The 24,617-nt window shown below is 55.4% G+C and overlaps 2 protein-coding genes across 2 annotated transcripts in view; one reads left to right on the top strand and one right to left on the bottom strand.

Annotated features, from left to right (window-relative positions):
* The window catches only part of LOC140680256 (uncharacterized), a 1,118,524-nt gene that overhangs the window by 147,769 nt on the left and 946,138 nt on the right, over positions 1 to 24,617 (top strand). The gene's annotated exons all lie outside the window — the stretch shown is intronic.
* Positions 1 to 24,617, bottom strand: part of LOC140680875 (uncharacterized) — a 490,116-nt gene that overhangs the window by 95,827 nt on the left and 369,672 nt on the right. Inside the window, exons 9-10 of the mRNA XM_072919759.1 lie at positions 18,773 to 19,273; positions 18,328 to 18,330 (exon numbers count right to left, since the gene is read on the bottom strand). Of these exons, the coding sequence (XP_072775860.1) occupies positions 18,328 to 18,330; positions 18,773 to 19,273 (504 nt within the window). The remainder of the gene's footprint in view (positions 1 to 18,327; positions 18,331 to 18,772; positions 19,274 to 24,617) is intronic.

Here is a 24,617-nt window from a genome sequence, read left to right as displayed (position 1 = left end):
CAGTGCCACAATGGACCACTGGATCCACGTGGCCCTGCTGTGTCACCATGGCCCCTTGGTTTCGTGGGACCCCAGGGTCACAATTGACTCCTTGCTTCCACATCACCCCCTCAGTGCCAAAATGGCCCCTTCATTCCATGGGGGACACAAAAGATTTATGGAAACATTGAGCAAATCCTGCTTAACACACCTGGGAACACCTGTTTGCATTCCAGAGGGAGGTTAAAGGTGAGGATGGCACCAGCAGCTTCCATCTGAAACAGAGATCCAGGGAAAGGAGTGGGACAGAGAATTCAGCTGGGAGACTCAGAGAATTCTGCTTCCAGAGATCAATTCTGGTCACACTGTTCCTTGTATAAAGGTGACACAATTCCAGGTAGCCTGTACTGAGCAGGTGGCTCCTGAGTGGGGTTTGTTGTTTAGGAAACCTGCTCAGGCTTTTCCATTCTCTCCTTCCCAAGAGGAAAACTTCTCCTGGGCCTGTGTGCAGGCAGAGCCCTGAGGAGAGCAGGTGGGATGCGGTGCAATGGGCTGGGACATGGAGCTGCAGAGCTCAGGAACAAGGTTCTGCTGCAGGGCACAGGGATGTCAGTGTCAGGTGGGCGATGTCAGACATGGTGAGGCTGGGGGTGAGGAGCAGCTTGTCCAAACAGGCTCAGCCCTCAGGGGGCTCATTCTTCTACATGCCCAGACCTCCTAAGGAGACCTTCAGTGTCAAGATCACCTGGGGAATGCTTCTATCAGCTCTTCTCTCAACTGGAAAATAAGAGAATACTCACTTGATTAAAGAAAAAATGTCATGAGGTGCGCTTGGAAATCTTCCTCCTTACAAGAACTCCAAACTGACTCAAATCAGCTGCACAAGCCCTGGAGACTTGCAGACGATTGAATGAAGACAAAGCGCCCCTAAGGGCTTCCTTTTCTTTAATGATCCCCATGGAGGATTTGGGGTGAAGTCCAGAACCCTCAGGCACAGAGAGAAGGGTGAAGAAGCTGCTCAAGGAGTCAGGAACAAAACTCCAAGTCCCTTGGAGCAGCACTGGGCCCCACTGAGGGCAGGGACTGCCAAAGGCTCCCCAGGAACTGGTGAGAGCAGATCCTGGAGGCCAGGATTGCAGGGAGCCCAAGGCTCAGAGCAGGGAACTGCAATGCTGAGCAAGGCCTGGGCTGGCGGGGGGAAGCAGAAAGGCCAAGCCCTGAGCCCAGCCTGGCACAGCAGGGCCTGTCCCTCACGGGTGGCTCGGGGCTGTTTGTGGGGCAGGGGGATGTGAGGGGCAGCAAGGACAAATGTCACAAACCTGTGTGACCCTGCAGATCCTCATGGAACCAAGGGGCCATTGTGACACTCTGCTGCCTCATGGAATCAAGGAGACCATTGTGAACTCAGAGACCCCAAGGAACCAAGGGTCCATGGTGACCTTGTGCAGCCGCAGTGTCACAGAGGAGCCGCTGTGACACAGCGAGGGCACACGGAGCCCAGGGACCATTGTGACACATCAGGGCTTTGTGGAACCACGAAGCCATTGTGACATTGCAAGGCCTCATGGAAGCACGGGGCCATTGTGACACTGCAGAAGCAAGGGGAGCATTGTGACACTCCAGGGCCTGATGGAGCCAAGGAGACCATTGTGACACTGTGGGGTCCATGGAACCAAGGGAACATGGAACAGGTCTGGCTGGCTGGGCCTCCTGGGGACCACCTGACAGGTCTGGCTGACCTTGGCATGTCGAGGGATACTTCTCATCTGCCCCTGAAGCACTGGGGCTCTGGGCTTTTCTTCCCATGGGAGAGAACTGTCCTTCTCCTCCAGGGGCCTATGGCCAAAAGTGGGATTCCTTCTGCAAATTTTCTTAACTGCAAAGATTGTGTCCAGATTAAATCTGCCAGAAGAGACAGGTCTGGCAGGCTTGGCCACTCGGGGGCCACCTCTCATCTGCCTTTCAAACACTGGAACCATGTGTTTTTCTTTCTTATGGGGAAAAAACATCCTTCTTGACCAGGCACCCATGGCCAAAACTCGGGATCTGCCTCCAGATTTCCCTATATCCAAGGATAGCTCCCAGACAAAAGCTGCCAGGACTGACAAGTCTGGCTGGCCTTGGCTTCCTGAGGGCTGGCACTCATCTGCCTCTGAAACACTGGGGCTCTGTGCTTTCCTTCCTAATCAAAAGAACTCCTCTTCCTGTCCAGGCACCCACAGCCAAAACTGAGATTCCACCTCCAAAATGCCCTGTGTCCAAGGATAGCCCCTAGATGAAAGGTGTCAGGAGAGACAGGCCTGGCTGGCTTGGCCTAAGGGTGGCCACCTCTCATCTTCTTCCAGAACACTTGGATTTTGTGTTTTTCATTTCTATAGGGAAAAACCTTCCATCCTGACCAGGCACCCGTGGCCAAAACTGGGATTCCACCTCCAAAATTCTGTATATCCAAGGATTGCTCCCAAGTGAAAGCTGCCAGGACAGACAGGTCTGGCTGCCCTTGGACTCTTGGGAGCTGCCTCTCACCTGCCTCAAAACACTGGGGCTCTGTGCCTTCCTTCGAATGGAAACAAACCTTCTTTCTTCTCAAGGGGTCCATGGTCAAAATTGAAATTCCTCCTCCCAAATTCCATATGATAAAAGCTGCCAGGACAAACAGGTCTGGTTGGTTCAGCCTCTCAGGAGCCACCTCTCTCCTCTTCTGTTTTGAAACACGGGATCTGTGCTTTCCTTCCTATGGAAAAGAACCATCCTTCTTATCTACACAGAAATGGCTGAAATTGTGGTTCCACCTCTAAAATTCCCTATATCCAAGGGTTGCTCCCAGCCACAATCTGCCAGTACCATCAACTCTGGCTGCCCCTTGCCACAATGAAGCTCAGTTCTTTCCTTCCCATGGGGATCACTGTGACACTGTGGGCACCTCATGGAACCAAGGGGATCATTGTGGCACCACTGGAGCCCATGGAACCAAGGGGCCATGGTGACACCGTGGGGCTTCATGGACCCAGAGACCATTATGACTCCGTGGGGCCTGATGGAACCATGGAGACCATTGGGACCCTTCCGGGCCTGGTGTCACCAAGAGGGCATTGTGACACCTCAGGGTCTCCTGGAAGCAAGGGACCATTGGGACACTGTGGGACCCCATGGAACTGAGGGAACATGGAACAGGTCTGGCTGGCTTGGCCTCCCAGGGGCCACCGACAGGTCTGGCTGATGTTGGAATGCCAAGGGCTGCCTCTCATCAGCTGCTGGAGCACTGGGGCTCCGTGCTTTCCTTGCTATGGAAAAGAACTCTCATTCTTCTCCAGGCACACATGGCCAGAATTCAGATTTCACCTCCAAATTTCCTTTTATCCAGGGATTGCTCCCATAGGAATATTGCCATGAGAAATCTGGCTGGCAATGGTTTCATGAGGGTGACCTCTCATCTGTCCCCAAAACACTGGGGAAGGCTCCGTGCTTTCCTTCCTATGGGAAAGAACTTTCCAGCTTCTCCTAGTGCCCATGGCTGAGATTGGGGTTCTACCTCCAAAATTCCCTAATATCCAAAGGCTGGTCCCAGAAAAATCTGCCATTACTGACAATTCTGGCTGGCCTTGGCCTAGTGAGGCTCTCACCTCCCTTCCAAACACTGGGGCTCTGGGCTTTCCTTCCTATGGAAAAGAACTGTCCTTCTTGTCCAGGTGCCTATGGCCAGAATTGGGGTTCCACCTCCAACATTGCTGTTGTGACAGACTGGAGGAGATTGTTGGCTGGAAAGATTTCGTGTGTTGGGAAGGAAGGGGCAGGTCCAGCCTTGCCCTGCCCTGGAACCCCAGCCCTGCCCTGCCCTGGAACCCCAATCCCCCCAGAGCCTCTATCCCAGCCCTGCAGTGTCTGCCAGGCCCTGGCACAGCACAGGCAATGCTCCACAGCCACCTCTGGAGCTCACAGAGACCCAGCTCCAGTGACACCAGCCCTGAGCAAGGGGCCCAGGGCAGGTGTCCATGGCAAACAACCATCACAGCAGCTCCAGGCCTTGGTTGTCGCGGCACCAAACCAAGGAACGCGTCCCTGTGGCTGTTGCTGTGGAACCTGGTGGCACCAATGAGTTGTCACTGCAATTGTACCTGGAACAGCCCTGGCACTGCTTTGTCCTGAGGGCTGCCATGGCAGCTGAATGCAGCAACAGCTCTGCAGGCCATGGAACCTGGCTGCAGAAATGACTCCTTGGGGTGGTTTCCAAGGAAACCTGAACTGATGAGCGTTGCCATGGCACCCAAACCCATCAGTCTGGTCAGTGCAGTGTCCATGGACACAGCCCCTTGCAATGGCCCAGTGCGGGTTGGGATGATGATCCACCCTCACAGCTGTAGTGGTCTTGGAGGCACCTTCGGCTTGGCACAGACCTGAGGAGGGTGTCTGTTTTCAATGGGGAAACTCAGGACTTTAGTTAACTTCAAAAATAAAAGAAGGAGAAACCCTCCTTGGCTGTGCACAGCCAGTTCTTTGAGCAAAGCAGGTCCCAGGGGAGTGAAGAGAGACAGGATGGGGTTGGGGAATGGGGAGCAAGGTTGTCCACACTGGGTAAGATCTCAAGGCACAGTGTCTCTGACCAGGCCAGACCTCCTTAGGAGTGTCCCTGGGTCAGTATCAGTCACTGAATGCTGCAATCACATATTGTATAATAAGAACAGTAATAAAAGACACCCTTTAAAACATGAATACGTATTTTGTAAAAGGTTTTAAAATTATTTCTCAATAACTGCAGAAGGAAATCTTCCTAATGAACTGCCCCAGACCAGAGGGAAATCAAGGCACAGCCATGGTTTGTCAGGACTTGCTTGATCCTAATGAGCCCCGTGGTGCATTTGGAGCTGAGCCCTGGAACCTCAGGGCCTGAGAGGAGATTGCACAAACCTTTCCAGCAGTCAAAGTAAGAGGAAACACCCAAATGTGTCAAAGCATTAATGGGACCCACTGAGGTCTATCCCCAGCACAGGCTCCTCATGGACTCCTTGGAGGAGAGAATTGGAGGCCAGGATGGCACAAAAACCTCTCAGAGACTCAAAATGGCAAAAAAAACCTCTCAGTGTGGAAAGGACAATCTAAAGTAACATACAAAAGTTGAGTATCTCAAAGCATTAATGACCTCCACTGAGTGTCAGTACAAAGCTCTCAAGGGACTCGTTAAAGCAGATAATTGGGGCCATGATTGCACAAACCTCTCACAGAGTCTGTATCAAAAGGGAAACACCAAGTACCTTAAAATAACTGCACTACCTTGAAGCATTAATGAGCCCCACTGAGTGTGATTCCTGACAAAGCCTCTCCAGGGACTAATTACAGCAGATAATTGGAGGCCATGATGCAGAAAGCTCTCAGAGACTCCAAGGCACAAGCAAAAACCAAAGTCCTTTGAAAAACCTGCAGTCCCTGGGAGCATGAAGGAGCCCCCAGGGCCATTCCTGACCAAGGCTCCCCAGGGACTCCTTCCAGCAGATCCTTGAGGCCACTGGGATGTGGGCTAGGGGGGGATGCTGAGGGCAGGACCAGGGGGTGACAGTGCCCAGCCTGGCTGGGGCTGTGCCAGGAGGCCCCAGGGCCTCAGGACAAGGTGTCTCCTCCCAGCCCTTGGTGGCACAGACCCTGCTGTGCCCCACGGCACCAAGACTTGGCTTCTCTTTGTCCCCACCTGTCATCAGCGCCTCCAGTTCTCTGCTCTGCCTGGGGCCTGGGGACACTTTCTCAGTCGTGTCCCTCAGTGGGACCCATTAAAAGTCCAAGAAACTTTGGAGTTGGAGTCTGACTTGGAGTTCTGGAGAGGTTTCTGCAGCTCCCTCTCAGGACCTGATGTTCAGGGCCTGAGCACAAAGCCCCAGAGGGTCATTAAAGTCCTTGTGCTGTGTCTGTGCTGCTGAGCTGGGCCGGGCTCCTGGCACAGAGGGTGATCCTGGTAACCAAGCAGAGCTTCAAAAGCACATTTCTCTTGCTGAGCAGCTCTTCTCCCAGCCCAGCAGGGCTGGGGCACTGCCTGCAGCCAGCCCGGGCACAGCACAGAGGCACAGAGAGCTTCAATCAGTCAGGGCTGGGAAGGGGCTGAGAAGTGCCTGGGGCAGAATCACTGCCAGCCCTTGGCACAGGAACCTCTGGCTGCAGGACAATGCAGCTGCAGCTCCTGGAGCGATCTCCTAAAGCTGGAACATCCCAATGCCCACAGACCCTGTGAGTGCATTCTCTGCTCATCTCCTGTGCAGAGCAGCCAGGGGTGCTCAGGGCTGTCCTGCAGAGCAGGGTCCTGCAGCCCAGGGCGCTGTGCTGGGCCAGGACTCTGCTGCCTGCCAGGGACAGCTCTCAGCCGGCCCTGGAGCTGCTCCCAGCGCTGGCCAGGAGCTGTGGGGGGAAGGAGCCACCCTGAGCAGGGCAGGTGCTGCTGCTGAGAGGGGCTGGGTGGGGCAGGGCTGCTCCCAGCTCCAGACCAGCCTGGGCACAGCTCCGGAGGGCACTTCCCAAAGAAGGTAAGCCTGGGATTGCTGTGAAGGTCAGGAGCTTTCCTGAGAGTGTTTTCAATTTCCTGCTTGGAGCAGGATGGGAAAGTTGGGGTGATGACAAAAAGATTTTTGCTATTTATACATCTTTCATGTATCCGTATCTCTGTAAATTACTATCATATATTTTTAAAACTAAAATCCTTATTTTACTCTATTAAACTCAATTAATTCTCTTAAAGTACTATTATATACCTTTATAACTATAATATTTCATTAACTCTAGTTAATTTTCTAACCTTTCTCCTAGACTTTAGAACAATAAGCAGACTGTCTAAATGCATTCCTTAAATACTGTATAGTCTTATTATCAGGAAGAGGGGAAGAGGGCCTACAAGAAGGACATTTTGGTTTTTGACCAGAAAATGAGCAGTCACAACAAAAAGTGAAGGCAAAGAAGCCCTTGGACCTACTCCACTGGGTTGAGGCAGGGGTGTGTAACTGGGGCAACTGAATCTCCTATTGGGTGTCCCTGTTAAATATACTAATTAATTAACCTTAATGAATTGTTGAAATCATGGGCTGGGTGTGCCCCATCCCCTCTGGGACACGTGGAAGCTTCCAATAAAGGTCGGGTTTTTACTTTACTGTTCTAACACTGTTGCAAGGGTATTTTTTCTCTTTTGGTTATAGACAACAGGGGGATGAGCGAAGCAGAACAGAAATTGAAATCCCAGAATCCCAGAACATTCTGAGTTGAAAGGGACACACAGGATCATCAAAGGAATGTTTGAACATTTACAGAGACTCCAGAACTGTGACTTTGGGTGGTCAGTCTCTCTGCTGGGAGCCTCCCAAAGGGCCTTCAGCCACTCCTCAGCCCTGGACAGCAGCAGCATCACCTCTGCAGGGCCCAGCAGGGCTCTCCTGAGCTGCCCTTGCCCAGCTGCACACAGAGCCTGCCCCAGCCAGGGCCCTGCACACAGGCAGGTTTCTGTAGGGCCGGGCCGAGGGCACACAGGGTGGGATGGGCTCTGTGAGCGCTGGCAGGGACAAGGCACCTCTCAGGAGGGGATGTCCAGGCCCAGGGAGATGCTCAGGGAAGGAGAGGGGGCTGAGCAGAGCAGTGCTGGGGGAACAAGCCCATCCAGCCCCTCACCTTCCCTCAGCCACAGGGAATCCTTTGCCTCTCACATCTCTCAGTGGCAAACTCTGAGTGCAGCAGGGATGTTGGGGATTTCTGACCTCAGAGAGCAAGGAATGGTGTGTGGGTAGGAAAACAATTCCTAAAACCAACTCCTGCCATCTATTTCCTTTTGAAGTCTGAGTGCAGATGGTATCCAAGCCTTTCTGCAGTGATTCCCCTGACAAATCCTGAATATCCAGCCTTGTCCCTCTTCCACATGGCCACAAACCCAGGGCAGCAGGGCAGGGATGGCTCGAGAGCCCCCACGCACAGGCCTGGCTGCTCCTGGCACACTCAGCCAGCACAACTGGAGCTCAGGCAGGGACCTGGGTGAAGGTTTTCCCAGAGCAGGAACAAGGGTGGGTGAGTCCCAGCAGGACAGGCTGCAGGGAATGGCTCAGGTTTGGCTCCAAGCAGCCTCTCCTGACTTGTCACTGTCCTTTCTCCATGAACAGGTGCCCATGTGCAGCCACAGCAAATGTCCAACAGCAGCTCCATCAGCCACTTCCTCCTGCTGGCACTGGCAGACACGCGGCAGCTGCAGCTCCTGCACTTCTGCCTCTTCCTGGGCATCTCCCTGGCTGCCCTCCTGGGCAACGGCCTCATCATCAGCGCCGTAGCCTGCGGCCACCACCTGCACACGCCCATGTTCTTCTTCCTGCTCAACCTGGCCCTCAGCGACCTGGGCTCCATCTGCACCACTGTCCCCAAAGCCATGCACAATTCCCTCTGGGACACCAGCACCATCTCCTACAAGGGATGTGCGACCCAAAATCTTTTTTTTGTTTTTTGCGCTACTACAGAGTTTTCCCTCCTGACCATCATGTGCTACGACCGCTACGTGTCTATCTGCAAACCCCTGCACTACGGGACCCTCCTGGGCAGCAGAGCTTGTGCCCACATGGCAGCAGCTGCCTGGGCCAGTGCCTTTCTCAATGCTCTCATGCTCACGGCCAATACATTTTCCCTGCCCCTGTGCCATGGTAATGCCCTGGGACAGTTCTTCTGTGAAATTCCCCAGATCCTGAAACTCTCCTGCTCCAAATCCCACCTCAGGGAACATTGGGTTCTTGTGGTTACTGGTAGTTTATCATTGTGTTGCTTTGTGTTCATTGTTTTCTCCTATGTGCAGATCTTCAGGGCTGTGCTGAGGATCCCCTTTGAGCAGGGATGGCACAAAGCCTTTTCCACCTGCCTCCCTCACCTGGCCGTGGTCTCTCTGTTCATCAGCACTGCAGTGTTTACCTACCTGAAGCCCCCCTCGATGTCCTCCCCATCCCTGGATCTGGCCCTATCAGTTCTGTACTCGGTGGTGCCTCCAGCTCTGAACCCCCTCATCTACAGCCTGAGGAACCAGGAGCTCAAGGCTGAAGTGAGAAGAATGATGCCTGGATGCTTTCAGAAACATTAAACTGCTGTCCAATTTCTGCAAATCATTTGTAATAAAAGTCATCTTTGGTACCTCTTGTTGGTTTAGTTGCGGGGATTTTTTTCCCCTTTGTTTTTCTTTTTTTCATGTTTTCCACAATAAATGTCATTTTTGGTGCCATTTCTCATTTTGTTTGTGTCCACATTCCCTGTGGCCACAGACTGTGTCAATGAGGGGCTGCACTCTCGGTTGCTTTAAAGGAACTAAAGGATCTCCCAGCAAAGTTTTCTGCAGAGATGCACTTTTGCTGCCTTCTCTGGAGCTGCAGCAGCAATGTCTGTGTGCAGAGCTGGGGGCAGATCAGTGCTGGCACAGCAGCTCTGGTCCTGCTGGCCACGCCATTCCTGATCCAGGCCAGGAGCCATTGGCCTTCTTGGCCACCTGGGCACACGGCTGGCTCATGTCCAGCCTGCTGTCCATCAGTCCCTGCAGGTCCCTTTATGCCTGGCCGCTGTCCAGCCACTCTGTCCCCAGCCTGTGGTGCTGCAGGGGTTGTTGTGGTCAAAGTGCAGGACCTGGCACTTGGACTTGTTAAACCTCACCTTGTTGGGTTTGGGCCCTGGATTCAGCCTATCCAGGGTCCTGTGCAGAGCCCTCCTACCCTCCAGCAGATCAACACTCACATCCAGCTTGGTGTTATCTGCAAAAATATCCTTGTTCCAAGGGGCCCCTCAGCATCAAAATGTCCCTTTGGATACACCAGGCCCTTCACTGTCACACTGGTCTCCTTGGTTCCATGGGGCGCCAAAATGTGACAATGGACTCCTTGATTCCATGGGGCTTCACAGTGTCACAATGTTCTCGTTGGTGCCGCAGTTTCACAGTGGCCCCTTGGTTCCATGGGGCCCCAGGGTGTCACAAAGGCCCCATGGTCACATGAAGTCCCACAGTGTCACAATGCTCTCTGTGGTTCCACAAGTCCCCTCAGTGTCACAATGGACTCCTTGTTTCCATGAGGCCACACAGTGTCACAACGGCGTTCCAGATTCCTTGAGGCCCCAGAGTGTCACAGTGGCCCCTTGGTTACACAAGGTCCTGCAGTGTCACAATGTCCCCTTGGTTCCATGAGGCCCCGCAGTGTCAGAATGGCCCCTTGGTTCCATTGGGCCCTGGACTCTCCCAGTGCTCTCTTTGGTTTTGCAGTGTCACAATGGTGAAACCCCTCGGCTCCACGAGGCCCTGCAGTGTCACCATGGCCTCTGTGGTTCCACCAGGACCCAGTGTCACGGGGACTCTGTTGCCTTCATGAGAGACAACGACGACCTGGTTGCAAGAAGACAGCACGGCAGCCCGGCCTCGCCCGGGCTACTTGGGCTAACGACACACGCTGACACCAATGTGGTGGATGGTCAAAAGCATTTATTATCTTATCTCATGGGTTTAAATAGTCTTGGGGGACTTTGCTATGTCAGAGGGGGGTTTGGTAGGGTCTCAAGGGTTAGTCGAGAGTGGAAAACTACTGGGTTAGGTGTGGTCACATGCTCTGGGGTTAATAGATAACGTGAAGCGGGGAGAAGGGGGAAGGGTCTCTCTTTCCGTCACATCCCGAGATCTTCTGTTCGCCTGTCCCTATCTACCACATCTCCCCTCCCCTTATCATATATAAAATGAGGTAGTCGTAGATATAGGCACTGGAGTGAGGTACAAACTTGTAACTTGGTAAGGAAAGGGTGGTTTGGTAAATCTGGGTAATTTTCGCAAGGCGAGTCTCGAAGGCTTTTGTGACTGACTGTGTTCGCAGTTTTTGGTTCACAGCATTTGTTGCTGGCCTATGAACAAAATGTTCGCCCGCTCTAGACGGGCCTGAACAAACGAGACTAGTTTGTTCAGCAGGCATGGTCCTATGGTAATAGCTAAAAGCAGTATTGCCAGTGGACCTACCAGGGCAGAAATTAAAGTGGTGAGCCAAGGTGATTGATTGAACCAGGATTCAAACCAGCTCTGTTGGGTTTCCCTGTCTCTCTTTCTCTGAGCCAGTCTATCTCGGAGCTCTGCCATGGAGTCTTTAACGACTCCCGTATGATCTGCATAAAAGCAGCACTCCTCTTTCAAGGCTGCACACAGTCCTCCTTGCTGCATGAACAAGAGGTCCAATCCTCGCCTATTTTGTAAAACCACTTCTGAAAGCGAAGAGACTGATTTCTCTAGATAAGAGATGGATTTCTCGATCCTCTGCAGGTCTTCGTCAATGGTCATTTGCAGCTGAGAGAGTCCGTGCTGTTGGGTCGTGATGGCTGAGACACCCGTGGCTGTGCCAGCTGCTCCCAGGCCGAGCAGCATTGCGATAGTTATACCTGTGATTATTTCTCTTTTGTGGAGTCTGTCAGGTTCCTCGAGAAGGTGGTATATCTCTTCGTCTGAGTGGTACAGGACCCTAGGAACAATCAGAACTTGGACACAGAAGTCGACAGAGTCATTAAATTTGGCAAGGAACACACAAGGACTCACTCCGGATCGCTGGCAAATCCACATCCCAGATGCAGATGGGACCACCCACTTATTGGTTTTTCTGTTGGGCTTGACAACTTTAGTGCAGAAGTTGCCTTTCTGCTTTGCTAAAGTTGCATTGCCAAAGCATCTGCCCTGTCCTGTGATTTGACTCAGGGTGATTCCTCTGCGGGGAGTGTCCCATCTGCACTGGTGGGAGGCAGTGGCTGTGGAGTAACTGAAGGGGGTGTCTAAAGCAATGCCTTCGTAGAAAGGGGGTTTAACATCATAGCAAAGCCAACAGGAGTTAGTCAGGTTTGGTTTGGTTTCGTTTAGGGTTAGAAAGGTAGCTTCTAAACAGGTTGGCTATGTGGAACACGAAGGATGGGGTGTTCGCTGTGGTGACCTCTTTGAACACCTTGTCACTTGAAAGATGTTGCATGACCCACCTAAATGGCTGGTGAGGGTAGTGGCCTGGGTCGGCTTGTCCCCCGGCCACAAGCCCGAACAGCAAAATCACACAGAGACACTGTGTATGTCTGGGTCTCACCGGCGTGGGACTCTCGGGTTTTGTCTGGCGGTTTGGTGGTCCGTTATCTCCCTCCGGAGCAGGGGTGTATGCGTCACGGGGACGGTCCACAAGCGTGTCCTGCAAGCAAAACTCACAGCTTTTCCATTAGTTTCGTTCTTAAGGTCAGTTTTATTGGCAGCAGTGAGTGTGTGGCAGTGGCCCTTTCCTCCTGCAGCTTTAACAGGATCCCCGCGGGCGTGTTTGGGGTGGAGGCGCCGTGGCGGGCTGCCGTGCAGGCTGGGGGCAGCTCACCGCGATGTGACCCGCCTCACCACACTTGAAGCATGCCATGGCACTGGTCAGGGTGTGGACGGCCGCCTGAATAGACGTCAGGTGCTCTTCCCTTACTACACGTCTGATCATGTCAGCCAGGCTGGCTCCGGCTGGCAGGGAACGTAAGATATCCTTGGTGACAGAGTTGCACTGCTGGCGCAGGCAGTTAGCTACCACGGGGCCCTTTGCCTCTGCCGGCAGGGTAGAGGAGTCTATCGCTGCCTGCAGGCGATCTACAAACTGCATGAAGCTTTCGCTCTCTGCCTGCCTCACGGTGGACCACGGCGCCGGCTTAGTCACGACTGCGCGGATAGCCTCCCTGGCAGCCCGAGTGGTCGCCCTGACCTCCTCAGCCTGCATCTGCGTGGCTTGTTTCTGCGGCGTGATCATATCATCATGCTCTCCTATTAGTCTGGATAAGCTCGATCTGTGTAGTGGCTGCCTCGCGCCAGATGCTTGGGCTAACTGCTTCCTACAATTATCCTCCCATTCCTGTCTGAACACAATCATTCCCGCACCATCAAGTATCATGCGACCTATTCGCTCGATATCAAAGGGAAGCAGGTCGTCATTACTAAAAAGACCATCGATTAAAGTGGAGACTATGGCCGAATTGATTCCTTTTTCTGCAATGGCTTTGACAATTAACTGTACATCTTTTGGGTTTATCGGGGTATATACCCTTTGTTGGTTCCCCTCCGGGCCGGTGAGCCTCACCGAGAAGGGTTGTATGGCAGCCGCTGGGGACCATTCAGCACAGGCTATTTTTATTTCTCCCCAGTCGGTAAACTGGGCTGGTTCGTATCGTAGTTGTTTTCCGGTGCGGCTTAGAGCTTTACTTGGTTTTGTCTTAAATCGCGTTTGCTCTGTTTTCTCCGTCTCGGAGTTCCAGCCGGCTCCCAGCAGCTCTTCCGAGCTGGCGGAGCTGCTGCCGGACTCCGAGTCGGAAGTCGAATGCCGGCGCACTTCCGGGGCTCGGTGCCTTTTTGTCCGGCTCCGAGCTCGCTCCTCCCCACGGGGGTGGCGCCTCTCCCGCCCCCCAGGCTTGCCCTGCCTCCTGCAGGGGGAGGTCTCTCCCTTAAATGGTAGCAGCCTCAGGCGCAGCTGCCGATTGGCTCCGTGCCCTCTGCTGCTCTCCTCCTCTTTCTCCTGCGCACGCGCGTCCCTGAAACCGCGCGGCTCCCGGCTTTTCGTGCCGAGACCGCCCGCGCCCCACCCCTCTCCTTGGCGGCCAGCGCCATTTTCAAAGGGGTGAGGTGGCGGCGTGGGTAGGGTCTCTTCCTGAGCCGCGGTTTCTGCACCTCTGGCTTCCCCTGCCAGCCCTCACCGAAAGCATTCCGCGCGCTGCTGCAGCCCTGGCAACGGGTCGCGGACCGGCGGTGGCAGGACGCACGGGAAAATCGTGGTTTTTTGGGGGGTTTCCGCAGCAGGGATTGGGCTCTGATCCGGGGAAGGAGGTGACGCGCCGGGCCCCCGGATCTCTGCTACCGGGCGGATCATCCTCAGGGGCGGTCTGCGTTCCCGCACCCACCCTGAGCCCGGGTCTAACTAATAAACACGTATGTGCCGCGCTCCTCTCCTGCTCTTTTATTGCTCTGTGCGGGGCTTTCACTACTTTGCCCCATGCCTTAAGGCTCTTGCCACTGCCTGAGGATTTCGTGTCCTCGGCCAGCGTGGCTGTGCATTTTTCCCATATTCTCGGATGCATAGCATCCACTGGGCATTCAGTCGCCCAAAGCTCAAGCAGCCTTGCTATGGCAAGATAAAAGTCTTTGAGCTGACACTCGATACCCCATTGCTTAAAAATCACACTTACGACCCTGGCGATGCTGTCCATGACACTGGCGGGTCCTGAGACATCTCCCTGCGCCAAGATACGGTCTGACCGCCCTGGCCGCTGCTCTTGTCCAGGCGAATCCCGCTACCCGAGCGAATTTCTCTTCCTCCCGGGTTTCGGCGCCAGATATGTTGCCTTTATGAGAGACAACAGCGACCTGGTTGCAAGAAGACAGCACGGCAGCCCGGCCTCGCCCGGGCTACTCGGACTAACGACACACGCTGACACCAATGTGGTGGACGGTCGAAAGCATTTATTATCTTATCTCATGGGTTTAAATAGCCTTGGGGGACTTTGCTATGTCAGAGGGGGGTTGTAGGGTCCCTAGGGTTAGTCGGGAGTGGAAAACTACTGGGTTAGGTGTGGTTACATGCTCTGGGGTTAATAGATAACGTGAAGTGGGGAGAAGGAGGAAAGGTCTTTCTTTCCGTCACATCCCGAGATCTTCCGTTCGCCTGTCCCTATCTACCACACTCCAGGAACACCTGGATGCCTCCTGAACACAGCAGGACCCCCCAGGAACACCTGGATCCCCCCAAATAACACCTGGGACTGCACAAAACCACCTGGACCCACCCAAAACCCACCTGGACCCACCCAGGGACAGCTGGACTCGCCCCCCAAACTCACTGGGCCCCCCAGAACTCACTGGGATCCTGCTAAAACTCACCTGGATCCCCCTCTAAATCCACCTGGCACCTCCAAAACCAACCAGGACTCCCCCAAAACCCACTTGGACCCACCCAGGAACATCTGGCACTCCCCAAACTCATTTGGACCCCCCAAAAACCCACCTAGAGCCCCCCAAAATCCCACCTGGCCCCTCCCCCGTGACATCACAGGTGTGGTCCTGCTCCCCCACTCCCCTGGGTTTGAATTTTTGGGTCGATTTGTGTCGATTTTTGGTTTCCATTGATAAAAATCTATCCGGGGGCGGGGCCAAGGCTCATTTGGGGGGGGCTTCAGGAGGGGGCGGGGACAGAACCCGGAGCTGGAACTGGGAGGGGCGGAGCCTGAGGGGGCGGGGCGCTCGGTGGGCGTGTCCAGCAGCAAAGGGGCAGGGCCAAAACACGGGGCGGGGTCTAAAGAGGGCATGGTCAGTGTTTGGGGGTTCGTCCTGCCGCTCCCACCCCCCTAAATTCCCCCGGACCCTCCCTCACTGCCCCTCCCCCACCCATGGGACACACCCCGAAACCTCCCCAGCCCCTCCCCCCTCCTCGGCCCCCCCGAGCTGTTTTCACCTGGCAACCCCCAAATCTTTGGGAATTCTCACCTGGGACCCCCTAAAGCTCCCCTGCACCCCTCTGAAATCTTCTCAGGACCCCACAAACCTCACCTGGGACTCCCAAACCTCACCTGGAACCCCCCAAATTCTCACCTGAGACCCCCAAACTTCTCCTAGGACCCCTAGACCTCACCTGGGCAGGTGGGAAACCCCAAATCCTTGGGAATTCTCAGCTGGGACCAACCAAACTTCACCTGGGCAGCTGGGAAACCCCAAATCCTTGGGTATTTCTCATCTGGGACCCCCCAAACTTCACCTGGGACCCCAAAACCTCACCTGGGACCCCCCAAACCTCACCTGGGACCCCAAAATTTCACCTGGGACCTCCCAAAACCCTCACCTGGGAACCCCAAAACTCACCTAGGACCCCCCAAAATCTCCTCAGGAGCCCCCAAAAGCGGCCAAAGGTGGGGCAGGGCTGGGGTGATGACGTCACCTCTTCCTGTTTCCCCTCTCCGGCCCCGCCGTGTTCCCACGTGTCCCCAACTGTCCCCGGCCGTGCCCCCTCCCCGGAGTGTCCCCAGCGGCCATCGAACCCCGCGAAGTGCGACAATCCCAGCGGGGTGGCAGGAGGGGACAGGGGAACACAGGGGTGGCAGAGGGGTGGAGAGGACAGGGCGGGACAGTGGGAGACGAGAGGGTGACAAAAGGGACAGAGGGGACAGCAGAGCCCTCCAGGGAGGGGACAAACAGGACCACAGGACGGCACAGGGGCCACTGTAGGAGGCCACAACTGCCACCAGGCCCCTGACACCTCTCCTGTCCCCTCCCCAGCTGTCCCCCCACCAGCTGCTGGAGGCGATGGTGGCCGTGGTGGCCACACTGGGCGAGCTGGTGGCCACCCTGAGAGAACTGATGGCCACCGTGGCCAGGCCGCACAGGGACGTGCTGCTGGCTGTGTCCCCAGAGTTCCTGCGGGTGGCTGTGGGGACCTTGATCTTTCACCTCCAGGACGCCCTGCGCCACTACCGTGTCCCCTCCCTGGGCCACCGCCCTGTCCCCTCCCTGGGCTGGACCCTGGCCAACCTCGGGGACACCCCAGGGACCACCTGGGCCTGTGTGAGAGCCCTGGCCAGCGCCAGGCGTGTGCTGGACAGGCTCATGGACAGCTGGGCCCGGCTGGCCAAGGCGGCCACCGAGCTCCGTGACGCCTGCAGGGATGTGGCCACCGGGAGGGGACAGCGGCTGGAGCTGTACCTGGGGCTGCTGGGGGACTTGGTGGCCGCGTGTGACGAAGCCACGGCCTTCCCCCGGGAGCTGCAGCGCCGGCTCAGGGACATCGAGGCTGCCCTGGAGGGGACAATGGAGGTGTCCCGATTTCCGTGCAGCCTTGGTGGCCAGAGCGGCCAAGGCTGAGCAGCTGTGGGAGGCCAGTGCCCGCCTGGCCACGCGTCACCTGCTGGGGACACTTGGGGACATCAACACCTTCTTCTTCTGTCCCTCTCCTGGCCACGGTGGCTGTGCAGTGGCCGAGTGGTGCCAAAGAGCCATGGAGGACATCCCGAGGCTGCTGTGCACAGAGCAACATCACCACTGGGCCATCATCAGGCCGGTGTCACCTCGGCAGAGACTCGGGGACATTCTGAGGGCACTTTGGGAGCACTTGGGGACACTTTGGGAAGGCATATGGCGACGCTGGTGGGGGCGGGGGGTGAACGAGCCTCCCCTCAGTGCCTTGCAGGAGACCCGGCTGTGATTTGGGGGCCGGGGGGGTCCCCAGGCAGCCCCCGCTGCTGAGCACTGACCCTGCCCCGGGGGGCCCCGGGACCCCCAAAAACCACACCCGCACCCCCTTCAGTGCCCCCAAACCCCCCTCAAGCACTGACCCTCCCTCACCGGGCACTGGGACGAGTGGAGACCCCCTCTCGGTTTTCTGGTGGTCGAGATGACCCCGAGATTGTGAAAAGTCCTTTTCTCCCAGCCCGCGCGGGCAGAGAAGGAGTCGAGATGCGGAGCTTTGCTTCTCAGGGCCGTTTATTTTCCCTTTTCTCTAACAGCTTTGTCCGCTCTGCTGAGCTCTGTCTAGCAGGTCGGTCTGTGGCAGTCTCCCTGCCCTCAGGGCGCTGTTTGCCTTCTACACTAAAAACTACCTGTACTGTGTTTACAATAACGTGCCAATATCTATCATTTCTGTTGGACAGTGTGTCTCTACCTTCAACCAACAGAAAAGTGTCACCATCACAGCAAGACATGGAGGACAAAAAGAAGGAGAAGAAGCTCAGGACACACCCAGATCCCTCCACCTTGTCCCATTGAACCCCATATTTTAAAATGTTAAAATTCTACTTTTCGACCCTGCGTTAATTCACCTACCGCTCTACTCAAACCCTTGTGCCTTGTAATTCCTCATACAAAGTTGGCAATTTTCTCCAGGGGCTAAAACCACAGGCACCGGTGTTCTTGACACCATGCCAAGGTCTCCGAGGCACCTGCCAGGGTCTCGAGCCATCCAGGCAGCCAGAGGGATGTCCTGGATTCTGACACCCCCCAATTACCGAGCAGTGGGAGCCCCCCGGGCACTGCCCCCCCCTCACCAAGCACCGGGATAGGGACCGGACCCCCCTCGAACCCTGGGAACCCCACAAGCACCAGGACCCCCCAGGCAGCGCCACCCCCGTGCACCGGGACAGGGACCGGGCCCCCCTCGTGCACCGACCCCGCCGAGCACTGGGCTCGGACCCCCTTTGTGCCCCCCATCCATGATGGATGTTCCATCCCCTCCGCTTTGACCCCCCAGAGCTGCGGTACCCCCAGGAACAGTGCAGGGACTGTGAGGGACCCCAAAGGCTGGGGGGGCACGGGGGGTTCACCAGCACTAGGGGAGTCCCTTAGGGTTTGGTCCTTTCCCACCTGTTGTCTCCCAGGACCCCCTGTTATCATCAGCGCCCCCCCCAATTTACTGGGACACCCCCCATTCACTGCTTCCCCCCTTCCCTGACTCCCCCAAAGCGCTGGGACCCCCCGAGCTATGAGCCCCCCGCAGTGCGCCAGGACCCCCCACTCACCTCCCATCCCCCATCCATGGGAACCCACCCAAATCACAGCAGCACAAGGAGAAGAAGCCAACACCTTCCCCACACCCAGCATGGATCACCAGGACCACAGATCAGCAGGGCTCTGCCCCACGGGGGTCACTGGGGATCATCCAGCCCGGATCCTCCCATGGGGGATGGAGCTGGAGCAGCGCACCAAGCTCTTCCCTCACTCTCTTCCCTCACTCCAAGCTCTTCCCTCCCTCCAAGCTCTTCCCTCACTCTCTTCCCTCACTCCAAGCTCTTCTCTCACTTGGGGCACTCACATGGCTTGCCTTACTGGTGCCTCCGTTGGTGTTGGCTCAAGTTTGAGCTGCTAGAGAAGCTCTTCCCACACTCCCCACACTCGTAGGGCCTCTCCCCGGTGTGGATGCGCTGGTGTGTTCTCAGGTGTGAGCTCTGCCCAAAGCTCTTCCCACATTCCAAGCACTCATAGGGCCGTTCCCCAGTGTGGATCACCTGGTGCTTGATCAGGCCAGACATGTCTCTGAAACCCTTCCCACACTTCCCACACTCGAAGGGCCTCTCCCCGGTGTGGATGCGCCGGTGCACGGTGAGGTTGGAGTTGCGGTTGAAGCCCTTCCCGCAGTCGGGGCAGCGGAAGGGCCTCTCCTCTGTGTGAATCCGCTCATGTAGGAGGAGCTCGGAGCTGGTCCGAAACCTCTTCCCACACTTCCCACATTCATAGGGCCTCTCTCCAGTGTGGATCCTCTGGTGCACAATCAGTTTGGAGCTCCAGCTGAAACCCTTCCCACATTCCAAGCACTTGTGGGGCTTCTCCCTGCCATGAGACTTCTCCACCAGCTCCGAGCTCCGGCTGGATCTCCGCCCGCCTTCCTGGCTCAGGGGGGCTCTTTCCTCCCCGCAGCTCCCTGGGCTGGGTTTGCAGCTCCTCCTCCTGCAGCATCTCCGGGGCTTTTCCTCCTCCTCCATCCAGACACACCCAGGGAATGAAAAATCCTGGTTTGGGGAAAAAAACAAGAGGAGAGCACCTTGGACTGGAGGTTCCTCCTTGCTCCAGTTTATCTCAGGAAGTCATTGGGAATCTTGTGTCTGTAAGAACCTCCAAAACACCAAGATTTAGCCCAAAATCCCACAAAGTTCAAGATACATATCAAAAAGTCCCCAAACATCACAAGTCAGCAAAAACCTCCTCCAAAACATAAAGATTCAGCTGCCACATAAAACCAAAGCACCAACATTTAGCCCAAGAAAGCTCAGAAACACCAAGATTCACTCTGGGAAAATCCTGGATCCCCCTCCACAGTCACCTGCTGCATGTGGGGGGAGAAACGCTCCTGGGGCTGGGGGGAGGCTGCAGATACAGGGAGGGGTGGAACCTTCTGCTGCTTCCTCTTTCTGCTCCTCCTCCTCCTCCTGTGTCTCTGCTCTTCCTCATACTCCTCTTCCTCCTGCTATTCCTCCTTCCCCTGCACAATCCCACCCTCTCCTGCCACCTGCATCGTTTGACCATTGTGTTCCTCAGGCCTGCTTCTCCTTCCCTTCTCCTCCTGCCCCCAGGCCCAGCACCCACTGCCGGCTCCCTCTCCCCCCCAGACCCACAGCATCCCAGCCGAGGGGCAGGGATGGAGCTGGGGCAGGTCGGGCTGGGGCAGCGCTGGGCTCTCGGCCGCTCCCGCCCGCACTCGGTCCCCACTGCAGCCGCTCCCGCCAGGACAGCGCGGGGGGGCCCGGCCTTGGCGCTGCCCCTCTCCCACCTCCCCAAATTCCCCTCGCGGGGGCGATGGAGCCGAGGGGGGGAGTCCAGTTGGGGAAGGCTCAGAGGGCCATGGAGCTGTAAACAAGGAAGTGACAGGAGAAGCCTTGGTTTCAGAAAATGTTATTAATTGATGACACAGACTGCTGCTCAGCCAAGGCCCTGCTCTATTCATGAACTTCCAGAAGAACAACAAAGACTTAACAGAGCCATGAATATCATTTGCTATATAAAAGCAGGGAGCATATTAAGGGAGTATGTTGTAGGTGGATTGGGAAGTCTGCAGCTCTCAAGTGCTTCAGCCAATGGGGAAAGCAGAGGGAGATGTGACCAGGAGAATTAGGATGAAATGGAGGCTGTGTCCTCCAGCAATTGGAGAGATCCCATGGGGAATGCTCCATGGCCTCTCCCATTTTTAGAAATGAAATTAGTTTCACAGGACTCCTCTGTCTGCTTTGTGGGCAGAAACCTCTGGTGATGTCAATTTTCCCGCACACCCTGGGGCAGGGAGTGCAGCTGAAGGTGCCTCACCCACTTTGGGTGATCGGCTCCCTTGGCTGTCAGCGGCACCGGGGATTGATTGGGGACCCGGGAGTGACCAGGAGACAGACGAGTGACACATCAGGGGGGTCTGTGAAGAGTCAGCAGGGAGAGAGCATTGAAAATCTCATCAGTGAGTGCCCTGGGATCTTCGGGGAGTGAACATGGCAGGGCACCCATGGAGGGGAGAAAAGGGAAAGCCAGGGAGGGGTCCTGGCCAAAGGGATGATGATCCCAAAATGTCTCTGAAGGGTCCCTTGGGAGAATGCTGAGGTAGTTTGCACATTCCCCCAGAGGTAATTAAGGACATGGACATGCGGGGGGGCAATAAGGGAAGTGGAGATTTGGACAACAGGGGATGGATGGTGTTGGTGTGGTGGGAAGGGATCAGGTGAAGGGGAGTGTGCAGCAATATGGTTCAGGCAAGAAGCAGCAGGAGGAATGTGTGTGGTAAGAAAAGGTATGACGGCAAAGAGGAGGAACAGAAAAATACTCAGGATTGGGATGATTTTCAGCATGGTCTTATCCTGACAATTTGCCAGCTGATACTTTGAATTCCCAGTTTCCAGGAGAGGAAAAGCAGGAGGTCAGGATGTCAGGGGTTTCTCTGTGGTGGGCAGCGGCAGCAGCGGGCGCAGAGGTGCGGGACCGGGAGCAGGGCTGGGGGCCTGTGGGGAGCTGCAGGGCCGGGCCGGGGCTGTGGGGCAGCCGGGGCTCAGCGCCGGGCGCTGCCTGACCCCACCAGCCCCGGGCAGGGCCGGCAGTGGCCCCCGGCCCCCAGGAGGCTGCGGGACGCCCCGGCCGCTGCCCGGCCCCGGGGAGCTGCCGGCCCTGCCCGCCGGGGGGGCCGCCTTTGGACACTGCGGCAGGACAGGCACCGGCTCTGCCATCCGGGCTGTGCAGGGGACCCTGAGCACAAGGAGCAAAACAAAGGAACAGCTGGAAAAGCAGATTTTCATGGTTGGCCATAGAAGTGAATTTTCTCAGGCAGCCGGTCTCAAAGCAATCAGTGGTCAGGGTTGGATATTGGCACCGGGAGTGGCCACTGAAGGCATGGGCACGCCTCTGAGAACACAGGGTTCAAAGCAAGAACTCCCAGCAGAACTGTCTCTTTGCAGAGTGCAGACTCTCCCCCGCCCACCACGGGCTGGGTGGGGGAATGGAAGCCCTGCGGCCTGGGAGGGATAGGCCAGGGGGAGGAAATCTGAGATGTCTTTGTTCCCCACGCCCCCACACCACCACAGGGAAACAGACAGAGAGCCTGAAGGCACCTGGAAATTCACTGGCAGAGAGGAAGGAGAAGCGGGGGGGGGGGGGGGGGGGGGGGGGGCGGGAAGAAGGAGAAAAGAGACAGTCTGGGACCTGAGATGTTAGGGAAAGCAGGTTTCGGGGGAGATGATGGAGTGGCTTTTGGCTGGACTCTTCTTGTAAGCCATTGACTGAACCGGTTTCTCCTGCAACAGAGACTGCATCTTTAGCGGGATGCAATGGTGAGCCAAGAGACCTGCTTCAGCAAATTCCAGCACAGGAATGGAGTGAACAGAGGAAAGCTGAGGAGGGTGTGGTGATGCCCTCTGTCTTCAGGAAGAAGATCTCCGTTTGCACCCTCAGCCCCAGGGGAGGAGGAAAATGGGGGGGGACTGTGTTCCCAAAATGAAAACTGAACTGTTGTTTCTTTTGTTCCTTGGCAAAGCATCCTTAAAGGAGCCCTATGAGCAGTCTGTCCATGCACGGCGGTGAGGGCACTGTGACATGGCAACGAGAGTGTCACACTGGCACATTTTCTCTGGGCAGTGCCATGAGTGACATGGAAACACGAGAGGTGGCAATTGTGTTTCCTGGGGGTCTGTGGTGCAAGAGAGACTCCTCTCTCCCCTGATAGACTGAGTATTGATTATCTGAAAGGTGATGACCTGATTAAGGGTCCAAGTTGTGTCCCACTGTGATTTGTTGGAGTTTGGGTGCAGGGAGGAGGAATGTTTTGGAAGGTTTTAATTCTGGATGTAGTGTGTATCTTTTATTATAGTAGTAGCTTAATAAAGTTCTTTCTCCTTTATCTCTAAGCTTAGGCCTGCTCTGCTCTGTTCCTTATTGCATCTCACAGCACTTATTTGGGAAGCTGGATTTCCATGGGGACACAGGCATTGTGCCAGCATCAAAACATGACATGATGGTACATGAAGGATCAGGATTTTCTGTGAAGGATTTGGTTTGGGTCCCTGCAGAAAGGAAAGATTTTGCAGAAAGCTCAGCAGCTCTCAGAGGATGAGCACCCACAGGCAGTGACCGGGGCTGCAGGAGTGGCAGAAGAAGGCCCTGCAGCACTTGGGCACAAAGGCACAGCAGCTGAAGGCAAGGAGGGATGAGCAAAAGGCCAAGCTGAAGGCAAAGGCCATGGCAGAGTTCCCACAGCCCCTGAGGGACCAACCCCAGGGCCCAAGGGGGCCCCAGCACCCAGGGGACGGCGTTGGCCACAAGCACCTGGCAGAGGCATTGCCCTCCTGGCCAGGGCAGAGCCCACCCAAACAGCCCCTGGGAAGGAGTCAGGGCTCCAGCTGCAGCCCACAAGGACACTGCAAGCACAGACAGCAGCACCCTCAGGAGGAGTGAGTCCACCCCTGCATGGACATGGATTGTCAGGGCTCTCTGAGCTCCCATCCCACCGGGGACCCACCACACTGCAGCCCTGGAGAACATCCAGGCTGGGTCTACATCCAGAGGAGACCTCTCCTGATGGACACAGGGGCCTCTCCATCCACTCTGAATCTTACACCTAAGGGGGGAACATTGTAAAGGAATGTTTTCATTATTAAGGGAATAACTGGGAACGGTGAGCTGGTATCATTTGTTCAATGAGGAGCTGTGGGGGATAGTTTGAAATAAACTAAGTTTTTTTCTCTTCCTACTGTGATGGAAATTAACTAGGAAGGAATTTGATGGTGGCATTGTAATATTGTAAAAGGTGATACAGAGGCAATTGCTGCTGTACCTTTGTGCCAAATGTCTGGCAAGGCCTATGCTGAAGGGAACCCAGAGGTGTGGGCAGCCCCAGGGAAAGAGGGAAAATTTGATGTGGAGCGTCTCCAAATTACTTGGAAGCAACCAGGAAAAGTGGGGGCTAAAAGCAACACCCTGTTCCAGGGGAGGGAAGGAAGGGCTCACAGCCTGGTATGGAGTCCCTGCTAAAGGCAGGGCTTTTGGAGCCAGGGATGTCTCCCTACAGCACTCCTATCCTGCCAGTCAGGAAATCAGATGGCTCCAATGAGGAGGACAAGAACAAGTGGTAGACAAAGCCTCTGTGAAATGGCTGAATTTCCTGCCAAAAAAATCTTTTGAGTATCGGAAAAAGAAGTGCAAATCATAGAGAAAAAGGTTAAATTTTGGGACATAATTTGACTGATAGTTTGTGGTGGACTGACCCAAAGAGGGTCTGGGCAATCTCAGAAGTAACATTTCCCAGGACCAAAAAGTAGCTGCGACAATTGTGAGATTTAATAGAGAATTACACAGCCTGGATTGAGGATTCTCTGTTCCAGACAGAACATTGTAGGACTTTTTAACCCCAGACAGCCTCCATGCTGTGGTATGGACAGGAGAAAGAGAATAAAACTTGAGAAAATGAAAAACCAAAAATATTGATGCCTCAGCTGTGGCTCTTCCAGACTCAGAAAAGAAATTGGAATTGTAGGTGAATGTTCAACAGGGCCATGCCAAAGGAATTTTTGGGCCAAAACGTTTCACCCAGTGGCCAGAGTGGCCTCATTGTCTGCAGAATTGTGCAGCCACAGCTTCAACTGGAACCGAGGCCCAAAACCTGATGACAACAGGATCTCCAACTGTTCCAGGCTGCCATCAAGTTCAAGCTTTG

The sequence above is a fragment of the Taeniopygia guttata genome, chromosome 30 (assembly GCF_048771995.1).
Source record: "Taeniopygia guttata chromosome 30, bTaeGut7.mat, whole genome shotgun sequence".
Taxonomy (NCBI): Eukaryota; Metazoa; Chordata; class Aves; order Passeriformes; family Estrildidae; genus Taeniopygia; species Taeniopygia guttata.
This window is presented reverse-complemented; position numbering and strand designations above follow the sequence as displayed.